Here is an 18,513-nt window from a genome sequence, read left to right as displayed (position 1 = left end):
GGGCTGGCCCACCTCCTCCTCAACTCCTACCAGGAGCGTCTCATCCAGAATCGACTGCAGGAGGAGCAGGAGAGAGAGGAGGGCGCACTGGAGGAGGATGAAGATGACGAAGATGATGGTGAGAGGGGGGTTACGATTGGTGATGAAGTTACTTCATTTATCTCTGTGGTTTTTGTCAGCATGTGTTTGTGTCTGTGTTCAAACTGAAGATAACAGAGTCAAGGAGAAGGAGCCCACAGCGGAGGAGAAGGCTCTGCTCCGGGAGGAGTTCATCAGTCAGATGCACCAGCGCTTCTTAGACGGCAAAGACAAGGATTTCAACTACAGGTCAGACACACGTCCACAGACTGGGCCTTTATAGTAGCTGCTGGTTCTCAAGGTAATCGATCCAGTAGTTGTTGTGTTACTCAGGATTGTAATTGTACTGTTTCTGTCCTTTACAGTGAAGTGGATGAAAACCCGGACTACGACAACTTGGACATTGTCAACAGAGATGCTGAGGAAAAGTACTTTGATGATGATGATGAGGAGGAGGAAGAGGATGAAGACAATATGATGGACTAGATGCTCCAGTTGTGTTTCACCTCTCGGACTGACCTGTAAATACACATGTACAAAATAAGGATTCTGTTTTTCGATGTTTCACCTGAATGCAAACACAGCTGATAATAAACACAGCTGGAAGCTCTCTTGCATTTTGAGAAAGTCATTGGCGGCGCACAGCTCCTGGTTTCAGCCTGGAGACAGAAGGAGAAACGTGGAATAACAAACAACTAAGATTGTATCACAATTCATTTCAATCATTTTAGATTAGAAAGATACATTTCCTCTCCAACATTAAAAAAAGTTTCAGCCTTATATATATCATATCTGGATCTATTGATAATAAACAAATATAACACATTACCAATACTAATATTTTTATGTTCCATTTCAGACCCAAGATATTGGCCTTTTTTACAGGTTGTGGAATATTCTAATCATGAGAATAAAATAAAGTTAATTATTTTCCACTCAAGGATTAATTTAGGTGTAAAGTAAAATCCATAATATCCCTCACAGTCTTGAATCGCTGGCCACTTGTGAAATATCTCGCAGCACACCTACCTACTTAGTCTTCTGAGAAACCTGTAGTGTTAGAAACGCAGCTTAGGAAATGTACAGCTTTGTTCCCCCCCCCCTCCAGGGACACCAGTGTTTGGATCTTTGGATCGAAGCCCGTCACCTGCTCCTCATCATCTGCCTTTTGGTTGTTGAAGACATGGAAGCCGCCACCACATCTGCACAGGAAGTTGCTGAGGTTGCCATCGCTCTTGGTTTTGATTTCAGATGATCCCCATGGGTATTTTATTTTCATAGCACCAGATCATAACATATATCATGTGTCTGGAAGAGAAAAACTTTCATTAACTGAAAATAAACCTCTAGAACCATACAGAGAGGGGGGGGGGGGGGATTTGTGTAAGCATCATTTTTAAGCTCTTGTCAGAGGGGTTGCGATAATAAAATTAATAAAGAGTGATATTTATAAATGTAATCATGTAAATTAATGAGCAGCTCCAGACCACTGAGTTTCTTCTGAGAACTCTGGAGAATGTCAGGATGAGCCACATTCCACTGTCAGGCCCTGTTCACCTTTAATAAACCTAGAGACTGATCACAAGATACAGAGGATTCCCTGAAGCTTCAGGCTATGACTTTGACCCTTATCAGTGTTTTCTTAGGACAACGTTCGATCCCAGACTGTTGAACCCAGAGAAAGGGGACGGTGTCGGTTCGAGGTCAAGTTCTGACTGTAAAATTGAAAAGCTGAGTATAGAACAATATTCTGTGTAACGACACAGACGTGAGCTGGGGCGTTTTCCGTTCTCTCACCAGCTCTGCCTCTCCTGCTGCTCCACATAGAAGTGATTTCACATGAGCAGAATGAAACTGAAAGTATGAGTCAGAACTGTCAGGTGACTGGTTAAAGTTTCACCAGCTGATGAACTTTGCTGCAAGATAGTTACTGGCTTTAAGTAAAACCTTTACCTGTGAAACTTGTTCCAAACAGGATCACAGTGATTTAAAGTGGAAATATATTGATTTTAAGTAAAAGTACAGTGATTTAAAGTATTATGTTTATTTAAAGTAGGAAGGCAGTGCTTAAAATGGGAATAAGGTCATTTCAGTGGGCAAACAATTATTAATAGTAGTAAAAGGTTGATTTGAAGTAAAAGTACAATGAGTTAAAGTAGGAATAAAGTGCTTCAAAGAATGGATATGGAGATTTCAAGTAAGAATATGGTAATTTAAAGTAGGAATACACTGATTTAAATTAAAATTTCTTCTACCACTGCTCATTTTGTCATTAAATGTTTGATGTTCTCTATAGAATATGTGGTAAACATGATAATAAATCCTAAATCTTAATAATTGTATTTGAGGAGAATGTTTTTATTGGTTGTTAGTGCATTGACTTAACGCACTAAAAATCTAAACACGTCACAATGAAGTAACATTTCACTTAATTAAAAAAGTGTTCAGTTCATATGTTTGTCTTTTTCAATTCTTGTTTGTCCATCGTGTCCGAGTTCGAGGCCGTTCGATACAAACATTTATTTTAGAGAGCTTCTGTTTTCTGGCCTTTCCCCTGAAGTCACTTCCTGTCAGCCAGTCGCTGCAGGAGCGCGATGACCGTGTCCTGTTTGGAGGAGAGCAGCTCCAGGGCCGTGGCGATCCTCCCCAGGGACTCCGCCATCCGCACCTCCCTCCTCTCACGCCTCTTCTCTCGGGCGTCAACCTTGCGGCGAGCCACTCGATCCATGTGCGCCTGCTCCTCCTGCCGCTTCAGGATCTCTTGGAGCAAAGCTACGCCGCTCGGCTCCTCGTGGGCTTTCTGCTTCTGTGCTCCGCTTTCCGACCGGCTGGTTGCAGACAGCGAGGAGGCGGCGGAGGACGTGAGGCAGGAGGCCATTGGGGAGAAAGACGACGAGAGGCCGAGGAGATTCTGAGTGTTGCTCACTGGCGCCGCACTCAGACGAAAAGGAAGGACGCCTGGCGAGAAGCAGGGAGCTTTGCGGCTGGCGTGGTGTGATGCGTTGAGGTCCGTGCCACCGGGCGAGCCCAGGGGGGGGGACGTCGAGGCCGATTCCGTAAAACGAGGCGAGGAGATAAAAGATGGAGACGGCACAATGGTGGCGGGATGAATAGTGGTGGTAACGATGTCACCGTTGAGGACGATCAGGGGCTTGACCTCCGGAGCATTCGCCGGGCTGATGGTCGCTGTAGCCACCGAGGTCATGGCGGCCGTGCTGCCGATGATTTGACTGGTGGCGGCTCCCTGACCCACTGACTCCAAACCACCAGGTAGAGCAAAGTCCCCGTTCGGCCGGACGATGGTGGGAGGCTGTGGTTTTGCGGCGATTTTTGCCAAAGGACAGGGAAGGCTAGAGGCCGCGCTGCCACCTTTGTGTCTCTTGTTGTTGCTGATCTGAGTGCCGACGGTGTCGCAGAGCGTGGCGTCCATCAGCTGGAGAAAAGACAGAAGCAAGGAGAGGAGGACATCAATCATTTGTTTAGCGACATTTTTCTAACTTAAAGGGGACATATTATGCACATTTTACCACAAGTTGATATGGTTCCTTGGGGTCTTAATGAAATGTCTGTAAGATATTTTGGTCATAATACCACAAGGATCATTTAAAACAGCACCCGTTATACCCTGTCTAAAACAGCCCTCCTCAGATTGACCTGTTTTGAGAGCCCCACCGGCCCAGTTAGCTCGCGAGCTAAAGCTAGCGTTAGCTCGCTCGTCCAAGGCCATGTAGCGAGACTCCCTACATGGGCATGGTGAGACTATGATGTTTAATTCGACGCACTCTAGTGTATCATTTCTGACATAAAGGAACCACAACAAATTGCGGGAGTTGTTTTTTTCCAGAGTTTTAGGGACGGTAGACATGCCAGATACCCAAATTAACGTGGAGAAGCTCTACAAAAGTGGAATTTTCATAATATGTCCCAGTACAGTAATTAGCTAATGACACAATCCTTACTGTTGGAATGACATACTCGTGCTAAGATAGCTTGATAATTGCTAGCTGGAGATGTGGAGGATTAACAGTAAGAGAAGTTTAATCCAACTTATTCAACTCCTCCTGGTCAGAGATGAACCTGATCCAGTTGTTTGAAGCACTCAAGCACCCCATCCCCAGTTTTCTCTTTTGTCAGACTCACATCAAAGAACTCCCAGGACGTCTTCGGGTGTCCCGTCTCCCGGCTGCGGTCTTTAACCCTCTTGTACGTGACAATGAGGTTATTCCACTTGCGACGGATCTTCTCGACAGGAAGCACGTGGCCCTTGGAGGCCATCTCCTCCTGGACGCTCTGGAAGAGCTGTGAGCGTTCCCGGGTCTCGTAGAGGCCCCAGCGGCGCCCGATGGCCTCGATCAGACACAGGACGGCTTTGGAGGAGAAATCTGAGCCCGAGGGAAGCGTCTTGTCCGACGGAGCCGGAGGCATCACTGAAGCTGTGGGGGGGACAACTTTGAGTCTGGTTAAATAGTCATCTCAGAGAAGAAGGACACATTAATACCACATTAATATCTCGACTGGTTTAAGATGGTGCTTCTCCATCTTCTACTATTGCACAGAAAATGAACCCAAATTATCCCAGACACAGGGGCCGCCATCTTAGTGATCAGGAAGTGAATCTGTGGTATCGAGGTCCCACTGAGACTTTGTAAAGATAAGTTACTGCAGCTACACAAAGTTGTGTGTTGAACTGACAGAGCTTGAAACAAGTATGATGCAGCAAAGCAAGTGTATTTAAAAAAAAGTGAAAACTGTGCAAGAGTCAAACTTAAAATACAAGACTAGAGATGTTAAAAAATATGAAATAAAGATAAACACAGGTACTAATGGTGACAGTCTAGTGACAAGGTTAATGCACCATTATGGTGAAATGATGCTTTATTACCTGGAGCTATCTTCAGGAACGTTTTCCCGTCTCCTGCTGTGGTGAAGAACCGCTCAGTGCTCAGAGGATCTGATGATCACACATCACCCACTTTTTAATATATGTTCAATCCTAACATTTGTCACATGATATTCAGACAAGTGGAGCCACGTCTCCATGCGGATGCTCCTCACTCACACAGCAGCACAGAGGCTTTGGAGGCGGCCGCCTGCTGCAGCTCCTCCGCAGTCTGATCCTCTCCTCCTCCCGCTCCTCCCCCCGCTGCTCCTCCGCAGGCAGGCGGCTCCTGGCTGCTCGGCACCGGCGCAGATGTGTGTTCATCCAGCGCCTCGGTTTTCACATGCGTGTTGGAGAGGCCTCCCTGCAGGTTCCCCTCCATGACTGCTGCTGCTACTGCTGCTGCTGCCGCGGACCCACGAGCACCGGCATGGGCCTCAGCGCGTGAGGAGCCGCGTGCTTCGTCTGCGCAGGCGTTGGTCTGTGGAGAAAGTTTTGGAGGCCGCGGGTCTCAGGCAGCCGAAGCCGATTTCGGCACCGATACGCGCCGCTACGAGGATCGAGTCCCGCACGGCGGCGTGGGCTCGTGCGTGATGGACTCGCGCCAACCGAGTCCGCTGCGTGTTTTCATGTGGAGCAGAGAAATGGCTGCGCTGTTCACCGCAGCTGACGGATGCGCAGCAGGGCGACTGCGCAGATACACAGGCTGATAGGCTACTGGCAACCGGCAACTGTGACGTCAACGCGCACACGGCACATACATGCATAAAGTACATACATACTACTAAGTACATACTGTACTGTTTGTTGTTACCAAACATTAAGTTTTATTGAATAAATCATGTCTACATCATTTCACATGCGCACAAATAAATATGTTAGAAATCACACATATTATATATTTGTATGAAAGCATTTGAGAGCTTTAATTATGTACAGTGACAGGGAATTCCAGATATCTCAAAAAAACATTTGTCATATTACAGTAAAGTTGAGAGGATTTTACTAAAACCTTAATTACACTGATAAAAAATACAATCTACACTGCAAAATGCTTTCTCCGGTTTAGTTGAATAATGTTGGACACCTGAGTTATTTTAATTAATACTTTGTAAAAAAAAAGTCACAGAATCCAAGTAAACTGCATCTCTGTAACTTTTAAGCCTTTTTTCCCACTGAGTACCGAGTTTGAAAACATAACCCTGCTCATCAGTCAGCGCTCTGTTCATCGATGTTAAACACGACTTTGAACTCTGAGTCAAATAACTGCTGCAGTCTGTCCCCCAGGGCGAGGAGTTCAGGGTTAGCCTGTAACAGAACAGAACAGTCCTGGTCACTAAAATACTGATTCATCTTAATGTTAGATCAGAGTTCTTCCATGATTCTTACCCGGTTGTACTTGGCCCAGTTGGTGAACATGAGTTTGACGTCAGACACAAAATCTCCAACCGTTCCATATTCAATCCCCTGGAGTTTCTCTTTAACTTTTTCCAGCCACATCGGAGTCTGGACATACGTGGAGTTACTTTCCAACTGTGGATGTCAAGCAGAAACTAAAGAAATGCTCAACACAGTCAGTTATAGAGGTAAGACCAGATTCCTCCAGAAGCCAGTTAATAACTCAGTTATTGGCACTACTTTTTCATGCAGGACGACATCACACAGATTACTTACGTTGAGGCGTGGGTCTGAAGCAAAGATTCGTTTGTCATCAGCACTGAACAGACGCAGGATGAGATACTGACATTCCTGTTGATGAAGAACAGCATGAGTGACGGTAGAGACACAGGCGAGGAAGATGGACGTGGAGAGAGAGTCGCTCGGTGAGCTCACCAGTATGTGTCCTGAGATCTGGTGGGTGAGGGCTTCTGTCATTTGTAGCTTAACACCGTACCGCCAGTCCTGAGTGGTTACACAGAACGTACAGATCCACGGTCTGCTGTCCCTGTACACACACACAGACACACACACACACACACACACACACATCAAAATGTATGAATCTTAATAGAAAATAAAGCCCAATAAGCTGAAAGACGCAAATTTATTCAGTAAAGCTCAAGAAATGTTCTGAATTTGTTGTAATCTTTCTGTTGGTCACTAAGAACTACAGACTGTATATAAACATTACGATTGTTAATGGATGGGACATGGACCAACCTAAAAAGTAAAAGTACAAATCAAACAAATCTTTCTCAAAAATTGTAATTTTAGGTAATTCTCCTTTTTTCCGGTATTTCCAGTTTTAATGAGTTAATTGATGCCATTAAAATGTGGTGAGACATTACTGAGACGGACCTAGGATCAGTCCTACTTCGGTCAAAGCTCACCCCAAAAGGTTGTCCTCTACATGTGGGAGGTGACATTTCTGGTGGAAGGAACAAGGGCAGGAATCACACATCACCAGGTCTCGCTCTCTTTTACACACACAGCACTCATCGTCGTTTTTCTGGTCCTCCTGCCGGGACACACAGCACGTGACGGAAAGTTTGTTAACACGCGAATGAAAGGTGGAGAAATGTATTGTTGAACAAACTTACCAGATCTGATTCATTTTGGCTGCACAGACTGCACTCACACAGCAGGTAGTGGATCACCAAGACCTCTGCCTGAAACAAGACATATCTACATCATCTTCCTTTGTTTCATAGTTCAGGTCTTTCCAGCTTAAAACTTCCTGTTGCTCTCTCACTACCTCCCTGTCTCCATCCATCCATCATCCATCCATACATCCAAACTGCTTGTCCCAAGATACACACACAAACACACACTATACCTTTATGAGAGCACAGAGTGGTTTTCCTTCACACAAGATGTCTCTTTTCCAGCTGCTCTGTTGATCTGATGCCTCCTTTAAAAACTCTATGGGGGTCAACCAGCTCCTCTCTGTCCGAATGCACTTTCCACGAGTCCCTGGTGGAGAAAGAGAAGATCGGATGGGCCGTGTTGGTAAGATCGGTTTAGTTCACAGCGTCACACAAAATAATTAAATATGACTTATTAACTAACTAATATTCGACAACTTCTGCGATCACCTGACTTTTCCTCAAGGGCCACATTCAATGGTGAACATTACCTGATGCAAATCGTTTCTGGTGTAAAGTCCCAGCTTCACCTCCACATGTCACTTTGAAAACTTTGCTCACTTCTGGCTCCGTCTGGTTCTCAGTCGCTTCATCTTCATCTGCAACGGACACAAGCTGAGTTTGAGAAACTTGAACTCTTCTCATCATAAATGTGTCTTCATATCAACAAGCACCTGTGATGTCCGTAGAATTCTCTTTGTTGCTACAAGGAACCCCGTCCTCCTGGTTTTCCAGATCATCCTCCTCATCCTCATTTTCATCATCAGCATCATCATCATCGTCTTCTTCGTCTTCGTCTTCCTCAGACACTAAAAAAGGACGAAGCGAGTTTTGAGGGTATTTCACCTTTCATGTTTTTCTCTCTTAAATAAATACAATTTAGGGATAAAAATGACATGGGGAAATACACTGCCTATTATAACATAATGACATTTTAATCTTTTACCTGGGATTACTAGTTACTTTGGTTTCTAAAAATACCAGGTTTTTCAATAATCATTGTTTTGCACTAATACAAACCTGTGGTTGCACCATCAGATGGAAACAGGGATCTGTTGGCCTGCAGGGGAGAAATAGGAAGAAATAACCCAGATAAGAACGAGTGATAACAAAATGATACTGAGTCTGACTTTATTTTTTTTTCTTTTCAAGATGTTTTCACCCGTCTTTTGAATGTTGCTGATTTCAGGTGCCCGTCCTGAAGAGAAAGAGAAAAACAAAGAAAACAATATTTACCACAAATAGCATGTGAAGTGATTTGTGTATATTATAGAATAGGAATTGCTTTTCAACAAACCTTTATAAGTCTTGCCAGGGGGGAACCCATACACTTAATACTGGACTTCCAGTTCTTATAGCTTCCCTTCCCTGCAAACTTCTCAAATCCACTGGGAGTAAACCACTGTTTCTGGAACAAAATGCACTTCTCCCCTGAAACACACAGAGGAAAGGAAATGTGTCATCGTCACAGTCATATCAGTTATATCTTAAATCCAACCGTGTCCACAATCTACTTTTCCTCCAGTTTTAATTCAAGTAGTGAAACAATCATTCCTTTATAACCTCTGACCTTTCGCCAGGCGCTCCCTGCTCAGACTCCCCTCCTTGGATCCACAGGTCACAGGAAGCTGAGTCTTATAAAGTGGCCAAGTCCAAATGTCCTTTTTCTCTCCTTTCTTTATCGGAGAATCTGGGAGGATTGAACACAACGTTTAGTTAAGATTTCCTTGTTCAAACAGATTTGTGTTAACTTGCTGCTCAGGGTTCATCAGGTCAGTACACACACTTTTCTGAAGATAGAAGTCTTTGTTGAAAGTGCACTTTAGAGTAGTCAAACTTCCAGGTGCTCTAAGTGAGGCTACATGAGAGGTGACTTACAGAAACACACTTTCTCTGTCTTTTTCCTCCGACGTAGAGTCAGCTGAGAGGAAGGACCGGGCTGCTGCTCCTCATCATCATCCTCGCACAAGCTCCTCCTATACAGCTTCCTCTTCTTTTTCACTGAGCTCACCTGCTCCTCCTCTTCCTCCTCGACTTCAGAGAGCTCCTTCTTTTTCCTTTCATCTGTCTCTTCCTTCTCCTTCTCTGGCAGTTGCGTCCCAAATTGGAAAGATCCTGCAATTACATGAAAAGTCGGATGTGTAATGAAAACAAGGATCACATTAAAACAAATGAACTACTTTTTCAAGAAGAATGATTTCATCTCTTTCTCTCATTATATTAATGTTGAAGGACTTAACTCTTCCTAACATCTTTAATTCTGCTTTGCATTTATGTTTGAATCAATAAGGACTGTTCAGATTGTTGCAAATTATTTAAAGCTAATGTGGAAACAAGCAGAATTACTAATTACTTTGTTAACTATATTTATAGAGCGTTTTTCAACAAAAAGTGCAAAGTTCTTCCCCAGAAAAAAACTGGTTAATTTACAGAGGTACATAAATAATCATGGTCGAAAAAACATATTAATAACCTGGCACCACAAGAAAAGTCAGAATATGCCTTCCGAAAAAAAATATGTTTATAGAAGACTCTATGAAAAGACTAGAAACAAATCAATATATTATTAAAATCAATCCTAAAACTAGTGTTGAAACAGTTGAAGAGGTGGGATGTGATCATATAAACACAGTGGACAGAATCACATCAGTTAACAGTCTAACGAAGACCATGAAACCCACGAAGGGCGACTGACCGTCCATGAGGCTGTTACGCAGCAGTCGCAGGGTTGGGTAGTCGTTCAGGATGGTGTCTTTGAAAACACATCTCCAGAACCAGTGGATGTGCTGGGATCTCTCCCGCTCCACCCAGTCCAGAACGTCATACAGAGCTGCCTGCATGATTTCTTTTTTCCTCCTGCGAATCACTTTCTACACACAGACACACAACACACACAGACACACAACACACACAGACACCCCCAAACACACGCACACACCTTTATATAATGCAATCATGATAGTCTTTGAAATGCATCAGTTCATATTTCATACACAACAATTAATTGATCTTTTCATTAGCTTCAATGTTATATGACCGAAAGACTATAGATCCATCACAACTTATAAAAGTACACAAGACAAATAAACCAAACCTCCCCTTTAATTGGATTTTATTATTATGTATCTTCTGTATTATATAATATTTCCCGCTCTCATGGGCGCGCGTTTCATCCAATCGTGAGGAGTGTGTGTACGTGTGTGCGTGTGAGTCTATATGTGTGTGTATGTCTGCGCACGCAGCCCCTCTCACCTTGTACGTGTCCTCCGGGATCAGGTCGTGGTCCCGCAGTTGGCGGAGGAACGTGTGAGGGTTCTTCATGCATGACATCTCTGTTTTGTTACAGTGGAAGAAGCGCAGCAGCTCCTCCGGCTCCAGGAAGTCCAGAGGATCCATCACGGAGGGACTCAACGAGTCCAGATGTGCAGCCAGATGTGCAGCCAGATGTGCAGCCAGATGTGAGACAGATGATCTGACAGGTCAACAGTCTGTGAGGATTCCAGGTGTTGAGTCCGGTGGAACATATCTCTTCCTGTCGATCGGCCCACAAATGGTTTCTCACTTCCTCCTTCCAGTGACGTTCGGAAAGTGAAACTACTTTGAAATGATTTTTTGTGAAGACGCAGTTCCTGTCCAGGGCGCCAGGGGGCACCACTGCACAGCACATCTCAAAGGCTTTAATCAAACGAACCAGGAAGGTTCCATTGAGGTTATTTTTCAGTGGACACAGGACAAGACAGTCAGCCCAGAGAGAAACACAGCTGCAGATAAGAAAATGCACAAAGCAGGATGTGAAGAACCAAAGAATCACCTCCACTTTCTAAGATTCAGGCTACGCAGCCACAAACATCCACATCCAGTTCCTTCATCCTGGTTCTAAAGACGATCATTAGCTGAACTTTCATTCCTGAAGGTGCAAGATAAGCTAAAGCCCCTTTTCCAGTTTCTGTTCGGGCATTTGGAGCAGAAAGTAAAAATAAGTTCTGAGAACACAAAGAGAAATGTTCAATTACCTTCTGTATAATGCAGAGGTGATGAGGGAGCATACAAATATAAAATACTCACACACATACATACATATACAAAGTACACACACACATAGTAGATACATACTACTTAGTACATACTGTACTGTTTGTTGTTACTGAACATTTAGTTATTTTGAATAAATCATGTCTACATCATATCAGATGTGCACAAATGAAATAAATAGACATATTATATATTTATATAAAACATGTCAATGCTTTAATTATGTAAAGTGACGTGAAAATCCAGATATTTTGCATGATGCAGATGCTTTGGAGAAAATACATTTTAAAATACATTTATTTATAGTATATTAGAAGAAGTCACGCAGTTTTGTAGACAAGGAAAACACATAAATATTAAACATTGATCATTACAGTGAAGTTGAACTGGTAAAAAAAGTACAGAATTGAGTTGTCACATTGTCAGAAGTATCCCATAATAACCACTGTTCACAAGTAGTGGCATAACCTGAACAGTGGGTTTACTGAAACTTCAATTACACTGATAAAAATACAATCTACACTGCAAAATGCTTTCTCCGGTTTAGTTGAATAAAGTTGGACACCTGAGTTATTTTAATTAATACACTGTAAAAAAAAGTCACAAAATCCAAGTAAACTAGCATCTCTGTAACTTTTAAGCCTTTTTTCCCACTAAGTACCGAGTTTGAAAACGTAACCCTGCTCATCAGTCAGCGCTCTGTTCATCGATGTTAAACACGACTTTGAACTCTGAGTCAAATAACTGCTGCAGTCTGTCCCCCAGGGCGAGGAGTTCAGGGTTAGCCTGTAACAGAACAGAACAGTCCTGGTCACTAAAATACTGATTCATCTTAATGTTAGATCAGAGTTCTTCCATGATTCTTACCTGGTTGTACGTGGCCCAGTTGGTGAATATGACTTTGACGTCAGACACAAAATCTCCAACTGTTCCGTATTCTTTCTCTTGGAGTTTCTCTGCTATTTTTTCCAGCCACATCGGAGTCTGGACATACGTGGAGTAACTTTCCAACTGTGGATGTCAAGCAGAAATTAAAGAAATGCTCAACACAGTCAGGTGTAGAGGTAAGACCAGATTCCTCCAGAAGCCAGTTAATAACTCAGTTATTGGCACTACTTTTTCATGCAGGACGACATCACACAGATTACTTACGTTGAGGCGTGGGTCTGAAGCAAAGATTTGTTGGTCATCAGCACTGAACAGACGCAGGATGAGATACTGACATTCCTGTTGATGAAGAACAGCATGAGTGAAGGTAGAGACACAGGCGATGAAGATGGACGTGGAGAGAGAGTCGCTCGGTGAGCTCACCAGTATTTGTCCTGAGATCTGGTGGGTGAGGGCTGTCCTATTCAGCTTATCACCGTACCTCCAGTCCAGGGTGGTTACACAGAACGTACAGATCCACGGTCTGCTGTCCCTGTACACACACACACACACACACAAACACACTCACACACCTTTATATAATGCAATAGGTAGGTGGCGCAACGGAAGACGAGCTTAGAGAAGCCTACCCCATGAGTTCTCAGAAGAAGTCCACGCTGTTTATTTACCTCCTTCCGGCTTTTCACACACACAGTGAACGATGGCAATTCAATAAAATAAAGTGATACCCAGCGGGTCAAAATGCTGATGTTATCGTTTCTTAGGGCAGCGGTTCCCCGTTCTTGTTTCCGAACTGCTATGCTAATGCCACGGTTTCAAGCTACATGGAAGCAGCTAGCTTCCCCCCCAGCTTCCACACACAGTAAGCAGGGACTCCCAATATTAACTACCACCAAGTGTTTGTTTCTAACCTGAAGGTGTTTGAGAAACAGTGTCACGATAGCCGTGGAATTAAAGTCGTGACAGCGGGTTTTTACGCTAGCGCCGTTATGAAAGCCAGCCACCGTCAGCCGGACAACTCCGCTGGCTTAACACTCTTGTCATATTAATCGTAGAATCGTAGATGTGGTTGGGTTTATTTTGATATAGGGAATGAAACAGGAAGTTTGACGTCCGGAAATGATGTCGTTCCGAAATGCTGTCGTTAGCTGACCAATCACAGCCCAGGGCTATCCCTAGGCTCTCCGACATGCCGACGTGTAGTTAGAAAAATCAGAGGTGCTCGAAGAGCTCTCCTTGGAGCCCAGAGAGGAGGTCAAGGCAAAGAGGGCGGTCCTCTCTGTCCGTGTCCGTCAAAGCGGAGTAGCATATATCGGCCTTTAGCGTCAAGCTTGTCTATCGGCCTATAAAATACGGATTAATATGGCATAAAATTAAGTATATGTGAATAAATAAATATGCATCACAAACTGAACACTGTTTAGACAGACACTTCAAATTGGTGTTTATCTCTTGATTGGCTCCTACTTCAGTCAAAGCTCACCCCAAAAAGTTGTCATCTAAATGTGGAAGGTGACATTTCTGGTGGAAGGAAAAAGGGCAAGAATCACACTTCACCAGGTCAGCTTCTCCTCTTTTACACACACAGCACTCATCGTCGTGTTTCTGGTTCTTCTGCCGGGACACACAGCACGTGATGGAAAGTTTGTTAACACGCAGCACAACCAGTGAATCAATGGAGAAATTGTACGGATGAATACAACTTACCAGATCTGATTGATTTGGTTTGCACAGAGTGCACTCACACAGCAGGGGGTGGATCTTCAAGACCTTCGCCTGAAACAAGACAAATCGACATTGTCTTCTTCTTTGTTTCATAGTTCAGGTCTTTCAAGCTTAAAACTTCCTGTTGCTCTCTCACTACCTCCCTGTCTCCATCCATCCATCATCCGTCCATCCATGCATCCAACCTTTTTGTCCCAAAATACACACACACACACTCACACACACACTATACCTCTATGAGAGCACAGAGGGGTTTTCCTTCACACAAGATCATTTTCTTCCAGAAGCCTCTCTGACTTGATGCCTCATTTAAAAACTCTATGGGGGTCAACCAGCTCCTCTCTGTTCGAATACACTTTCCACGTTTCCCTGGTGGAGAAAGAGATCGGATGGGACGTGTTGGTTTGGTCGGTTTAGTTCACAGCATTACACAAGAAACAAAGATACAACAACTAATATTTGACAACTTCTGCGATCACCTGACTTTTTCTCAAGCGCCACATTCAATGGTGAACGTTACCTGTTGCAAATCGTTTCTGGTGTAAAGTCCCAGCTTCACCTCCACATGTCACTTTGAAGACTTTGCTCACTTCTGGCTCCGTCTGGTTCTCAGTCCCTTCATCTTCATCTGCAACGGACACATGCTGAGAGTTTGAGAAACTTGAACTCTTCTCATCATAAATGTGTCTTCATATAAACAAGCACCTGTGACGTCTGTAGAATTCTCTTTGTTGCTACAAGGAACCCCGTCCTCCTGGTTGTCCAGATCATCCTCCTCATCCTCATTTTCATCATCCTCGTCATCATCATCTTCTTTGTCTTCCTCAGACACTTAAAAGGACAAAGCAAATTTGAGAGTATTTCACCTTTCCTGTTTTCTCTCTTAAATAAATACATTTTAAGAATAAAAATTGCATGGGGAAACACACTGCCTATTATAATATAATGACAATTTAATCTTTTACCTGGGATTAGCAGATGCCTTGGTATCTAAAAATACTAAGTTTTTCAATAATCATTGTTAAGCACTAATACAAACCTGTGGTTGCACCATCAGATGGAAACAGGGTTCTCTTGGCCTGCAGGGGAGAAACAGGAAGAAATAACCCAGATAAGAACGAGTGATAAGAAGATGATACTGAGTCTGACTTTAGTTATTTTTCTATTCAAGATGTTTTCACCTGACTTGAATCCGTTCTATGGCGTCTTTTGAATGTTGCTGATTTCAGGTCCCCGTCCTGAAGAGAAAGAGAAAAACAAAGAGGACAATATTTACCACAAATAGCATGTGAAGTGATTTGTGTTATTATATTATAAAATTGCTTTCAACAAACCTTTATAAGTTTTCCCAGGGGGGAATCCATACACGTAATACTGGACTTCCAGTTCTTACAGCTTCCCTTCCCTGCAAACTTTTCAAATCCACTGGGAGTAAACCACTGTTTCTTGAACATGATGCACTTCTCCCCTGAAACACATGGAGGAAATGAAATGTGTCATCGTCACAGTCATATCAGTTATATCTAAAATCCAAGAGGAAAAAAGGAAATCATATCCTCAATCAACTTTTCCTCCATTTTTAAATCAAGTTATGAAACAATCATTCCTTTATAACCTCTGACCTTTCGCCAGGCGCTCCCTGTACAGCATCCCCTCCTTGGATCCACAGGTCACAGGAAGCTGAGTCTTATAAAGTGGCCAAGTCCAAATGTCCTTTTTCTCTCCTTTCTTTATCGGAGATGCTGGGAAGTTTGAACACGTTTGTTAAGATTTCCTTGTTCAAACAGATTTGTGTTAACTTGCTGCTCAGGGTTCATCAGGTCAGTTAACACACTTTTCTGAAGATAGAAGTCTTTGTTGTAAGTGCACCTTACAGCAGTCAAACTTCCAGGTGCTCTAAGTGAGGCTACATGAGAGGTGACTTACAGAAACACACTTTCTTTGTCTTTTTCCTCCGATGTGGAGTCAGCTGAGCGGAAGGACCGGGCTGCTGCTCCTCATCATCATCCTCACACATGCTCCTCCTCAACAGGTTCCTCTTCTTTTTCACTGAGCTCCCCTGCTCCTTCTCTTCCTCCTCGACTTCGGAGAGCTCCTTGTTTTTCCTTTCATCTGTCTCTTCCTTCTCCTTCTCGGGCAGTTGCGTGCCAAATTGGAAAGATCCTGCAATAACATGAAAGGTCAGATGTGTAATGAAAACAAGGTTCACAGTAATCAAAGAAACTACTTTTTCAAGAAGAATGATTTCATCTCTTTCTCCCATTACATTAATGCTGAAAGGACTTAACTCCTCCTAAATTTTAATTCTGCTTTGCATTGCAGTGACTATTCAGATTGTTGCAAATTATTAAAAGCTAATGTGGAAACAAGCAGAATTACTAATTACTATGTTAATTATATTTTCCCGCAAAAAAGTACAAAGTTCTTTGCCAGAAAACAACTGGTTAATTTATAGAGGTACATAAATAATCATGGTCATAAAAACTAAAATTACGACCTGGCACCCAAAGTAAAGTCAAGAATATGCCTTCGGAAAAAATTATGTTTACAGAAGACACCATGAAAAGCCAAGAAACAAATCAATCAATTATTAAAATCAATCAATTAACAGTCTAATGAAGACCATGAAACCCACGAAGGGCGACTGACCGTCCATGAGGCTGTTACGCAGCAGTCGCAGGGTTGGGTAGATGTTCAGGATGGTTTCTTTGAAAACACATCTCCAGAACAGGTGGATGGACTGGGATCGCTCCCGCTCCACCCAGTCCAGCACGTCATACAGGGCTGCCTTCATTTTTTCTTTTTTCTTCATGCGACTCACTTTCTACACACACACGCAAACACACACAGACACCATTATATTATTCAATAATGATAGTCTGTATAGTGCATCAGTTCATATTTCACACAAACAATTTTTTTTAAAAACCCTATTAATTTCAATCTTTTCAAAAGCTTTAAAGTCATGTGATCCAAAGACTATACATCTATTCCAAATTATAAAAGTGCACAAGAAAAAAAAATCAAACCTCTTTAATTGGATTTAATTATTATTTATCTTCTGTATTATATAATATGTCCCGCTCTAACACGCGGGCGCGCGTTTCATCCAATAAGGACCCGTATGAGGAGTGTGTGTGTGTGTGTGTGTGTGTGTGTGTGTGTGTGTCTGTTTGTGTGTGTGTCTGCGTGTATGTCTGTCTGTGTGTGTGTGTCCGCGCGCGCGCAGCCTCTCTCACCTTGTACGTGGCCTCCGGGATCAGGTCGTGGTCCCGCAGTTGGCGGAGGAACGTGCCCGGGTTATCCATGGAGGATATCTCTGTTTTGTTACAGCGAAAGAAGCGCAGCAGCTCCGCCGGCTCCAGGAAGTCCAGCCGGTCCAGAGGATCCATCACGGAGGGACTCAACGAGTCCAGATGTGCAGCCATATGTGAGACAGAGGATCTGACAGGTCAACAGTCTGTGGTGATTCCAGGTGTGGAGATTGAGTCCGATGGGTCATATCCACTTCTGAGGATCTGACCACAAATGGTTCCCCCCTTCCTCCTCCCAGTGACGTTCGGAAAGTGAAACTTTGAAATGTTTTTTGTGAAGTCGCAGTTCCGGTCCAGGGTGCCAGGGGGCACCACTGCACAGCACATCTCAAAGGCTCTCATCACAGGGAAGTTTATTTGTGTAGCAAAGTTTATTAAAGTTTATTCAACCAGTAAGGTTCCATTGAGGTTATTTTTCAGTGGACACAGGACACGAAAGTCAGCCCAGAGAGAAACACAGCTACGGATAAGAAACAGCACAAAGCAGGATGTGAAGGACCAAAGAATCACATCCTCGTTCCAAGATTCAGGCTACGCAGCCACAAACATCCACATCCAGCTCCTTTATCCTGAGTCTAAAGACGTTCATTAGCTGAACTTTTAGTCCTGAAGGTGCAAGATAAGCTAAAGCCCCTTTTTCTGTTTGGGCGTTTGGAGCAGAAAGTAAAAAGAAGTTCTGAGAACACAGAGGAATGTCCAATTACTTTCTTTATAATGCAGAGGTGATGAGGGAGCATACAAATATAAAATACACACAGATATACATACATATACAAAGTACACACACACACACACAGTAGATACATACTACTTAGTACATACTGTACTGTTTGTTATTACTGAACATTTAGTTATTTTGAATAAATCTTGTCCACTGTCGTGTTTATTTATCCCAAATATGAGAAGAACCCATCTCGGTTTCGTTCGATCAAGTATTTATTAAGAAGCAATGAAAAGGTATGAAAAGTTACAGCAAACCAATGGGCACCCAACGCACGGCCCCGACCCTCTA

General features: G+C 43.3%; 4 protein-coding genes across 4 annotated transcripts; 1 reads left to right on the top strand and 3 right to left on the bottom strand.

Moving 5' to 3' along the window:
- ccdc97 (coiled-coil domain containing 97) lies at positions 1 to 688 on the top strand (the record flags this gene model as incomplete). Its single annotated transcript, XM_062407821.1, is given in 3 exon segments — positions 1 to 118; positions 210 to 327; positions 444 to 688. Coding segments are annotated over 3 exon segments (357 nt in total), but the record flags the coding sequence as incomplete, so codon positions are not given.
- Positions 689 to 2,126: 1,438 nt separating this feature from the next.
- On the bottom strand, positions 2,127 to 5,701 carry si:ch1073-357b18.4 (uncharacterized protein LOC797129 homolog). Its single transcript, XM_062407776.1, has 4 exons — positions 5,138 to 5,701; positions 4,961 to 5,029; positions 4,219 to 4,511; positions 2,127 to 3,511 (listed from the first exon to the last, which is right to left on the bottom strand). The coding sequence occupies exons 1-4, from the start codon at positions 5,337 to 5,339 to the stop codon at positions 2,639 to 2,641; spliced, it is 1,437 nt and encodes a 478-aa protein (XP_062263760.1). The 5' UTR covers positions 5,340 to 5,701; the 3' UTR covers positions 2,127 to 2,638.
- Positions 5,702 to 5,874: 173 nt separating this feature from the next.
- On the bottom strand, positions 5,875 to 11,116 carry LOC133970711 (nuclear body protein SP140-like protein). Its single transcript, XM_062407738.1, has 16 exons — positions 10,795 to 11,116; positions 10,238 to 10,412; positions 9,421 to 9,657; positions 9,113 to 9,232; positions 8,840 to 8,973; positions 8,705 to 8,740; positions 8,563 to 8,602; positions 8,217 to 8,351; positions 8,034 to 8,141; positions 7,734 to 7,870; positions 7,498 to 7,566; positions 7,288 to 7,415; positions 6,791 to 6,902; positions 6,632 to 6,706; positions 6,347 to 6,490; positions 5,875 to 6,265 (listed from the first exon to the last, which is right to left on the bottom strand). Exons 1-16 carry the CDS (start codon positions 10,936 to 10,938, stop codon positions 6,167 to 6,169), a joined length of 1,893 nt encoding a protein of 630 aa, XP_062263722.1. The 5' UTR covers positions 10,939 to 11,116; the 3' UTR covers positions 5,875 to 6,166.
- A 499-nt stretch (positions 11,117 to 11,615) lies between these two features.
- LOC133970709 (nuclear body protein SP140-like protein) lies at positions 11,616 to 17,736 on the bottom strand. The gene is made up of 16 exons (XM_062407734.1): positions 17,427 to 17,736; positions 16,837 to 17,011; positions 16,114 to 16,350; positions 15,810 to 15,929; positions 15,522 to 15,655; positions 15,369 to 15,425; positions 15,227 to 15,266; positions 14,893 to 15,018; positions 14,708 to 14,815; positions 14,420 to 14,556; positions 14,170 to 14,238; positions 13,946 to 14,076; positions 12,886 to 12,994; positions 12,727 to 12,801; positions 12,442 to 12,585; positions 11,616 to 12,360 (listed from the first exon to the last, which is right to left on the bottom strand). The coding sequence occupies exons 1-16, from the start codon at positions 17,613 to 17,615 to the stop codon at positions 12,262 to 12,264; spliced, it is 1,950 nt and encodes a 649-aa protein (XP_062263718.1). The 5' UTR covers positions 17,616 to 17,736; the 3' UTR covers positions 11,616 to 12,261.
- Between the last annotated feature and the right edge of the window lie 777 nt (positions 17,737 to 18,513).

The sequence above is a fragment of the Platichthys flesus genome, chromosome 16 (genome assembly GCF_949316205.1).
Source record: "Platichthys flesus chromosome 16, fPlaFle2.1, whole genome shotgun sequence".
NCBI classification, from domain to species: Eukaryota; Metazoa; Chordata; class Actinopteri; order Pleuronectiformes; family Pleuronectidae; genus Platichthys; species Platichthys flesus.
This window is presented reverse-complemented; position numbering and strand designations above follow the sequence as displayed.

What these genes read in the sequence shown, in the direction of transcription:
- LOC133970711 (XM_062407738.1), bottom strand. Translation starts at nt 10,938, where the DNA reads ATGGATCCTCTGGACTTCCTGGAGCCGGAGGAGCTGCTGCGCTTCTTC. An exon ending in GAATTCTACGGACATCACAG is followed by an intron (nt 8,142 to 8,216) that starts GTGCTTGTTGAT and finishes TGTCCGTTGCAG; the next exon opens with ATGAAGATGAAGCGACTGAG. An exon ending in CTTCAGACCCACGCCTCAAC is followed by an intron (nt 6,491 to 6,631) that starts GTAAGTAATCTG and finishes TGACATCCACAG; the next exon opens with TTGGAAAGTAACTCCACGTA.
- LOC133970709 (XM_062407734.1), bottom strand. Translation starts at nt 17,615, where the DNA reads ATGGCTGCACATCTGGACTCGTTGAGTCCCTCCGTGATGGATCCTCTG. An exon ending in ATCTGATGGTGCAACCACAG is followed by an intron (nt 15,019 to 15,226) that starts GTTTGTATTAGT and finishes TGTCCTTTTAAG; the next exon opens with TGTCTGAGGAAGACAAAGAA. An exon ending in ACTGGGCCACGTACAACCAG is followed by an intron (nt 12,361 to 12,441) that starts GTAAGAATCATG and finishes GTTCTGTTACAG; the next exon opens with GCTAACCCTGAACTCCTCGC.
- si:ch1073-357b18.4 (XM_062407776.1), bottom strand. Translation starts at nt 5,339, where the DNA reads ATGGAGGGGAACCTGCAGGGAGGCCTCTCCAACACGCATGTGAAAACC. An exon ending in CAAAGCCTCTGTGCTGCTGT is followed by an intron (nt 5,030 to 5,137) that starts GTGAGTGAGGAG and finishes TGTGATCATCAG; the next exon opens with ATCCTCTGAGCACTGAGCGG. An exon ending in GTTCCTGAAGATAGCTCCAG is followed by an intron (nt 4,512 to 4,960) that starts GTAATAAAGCAT and finishes TCCCCCCCACAG; the next exon opens with CTTCAGTGATGCCTCCGGCT.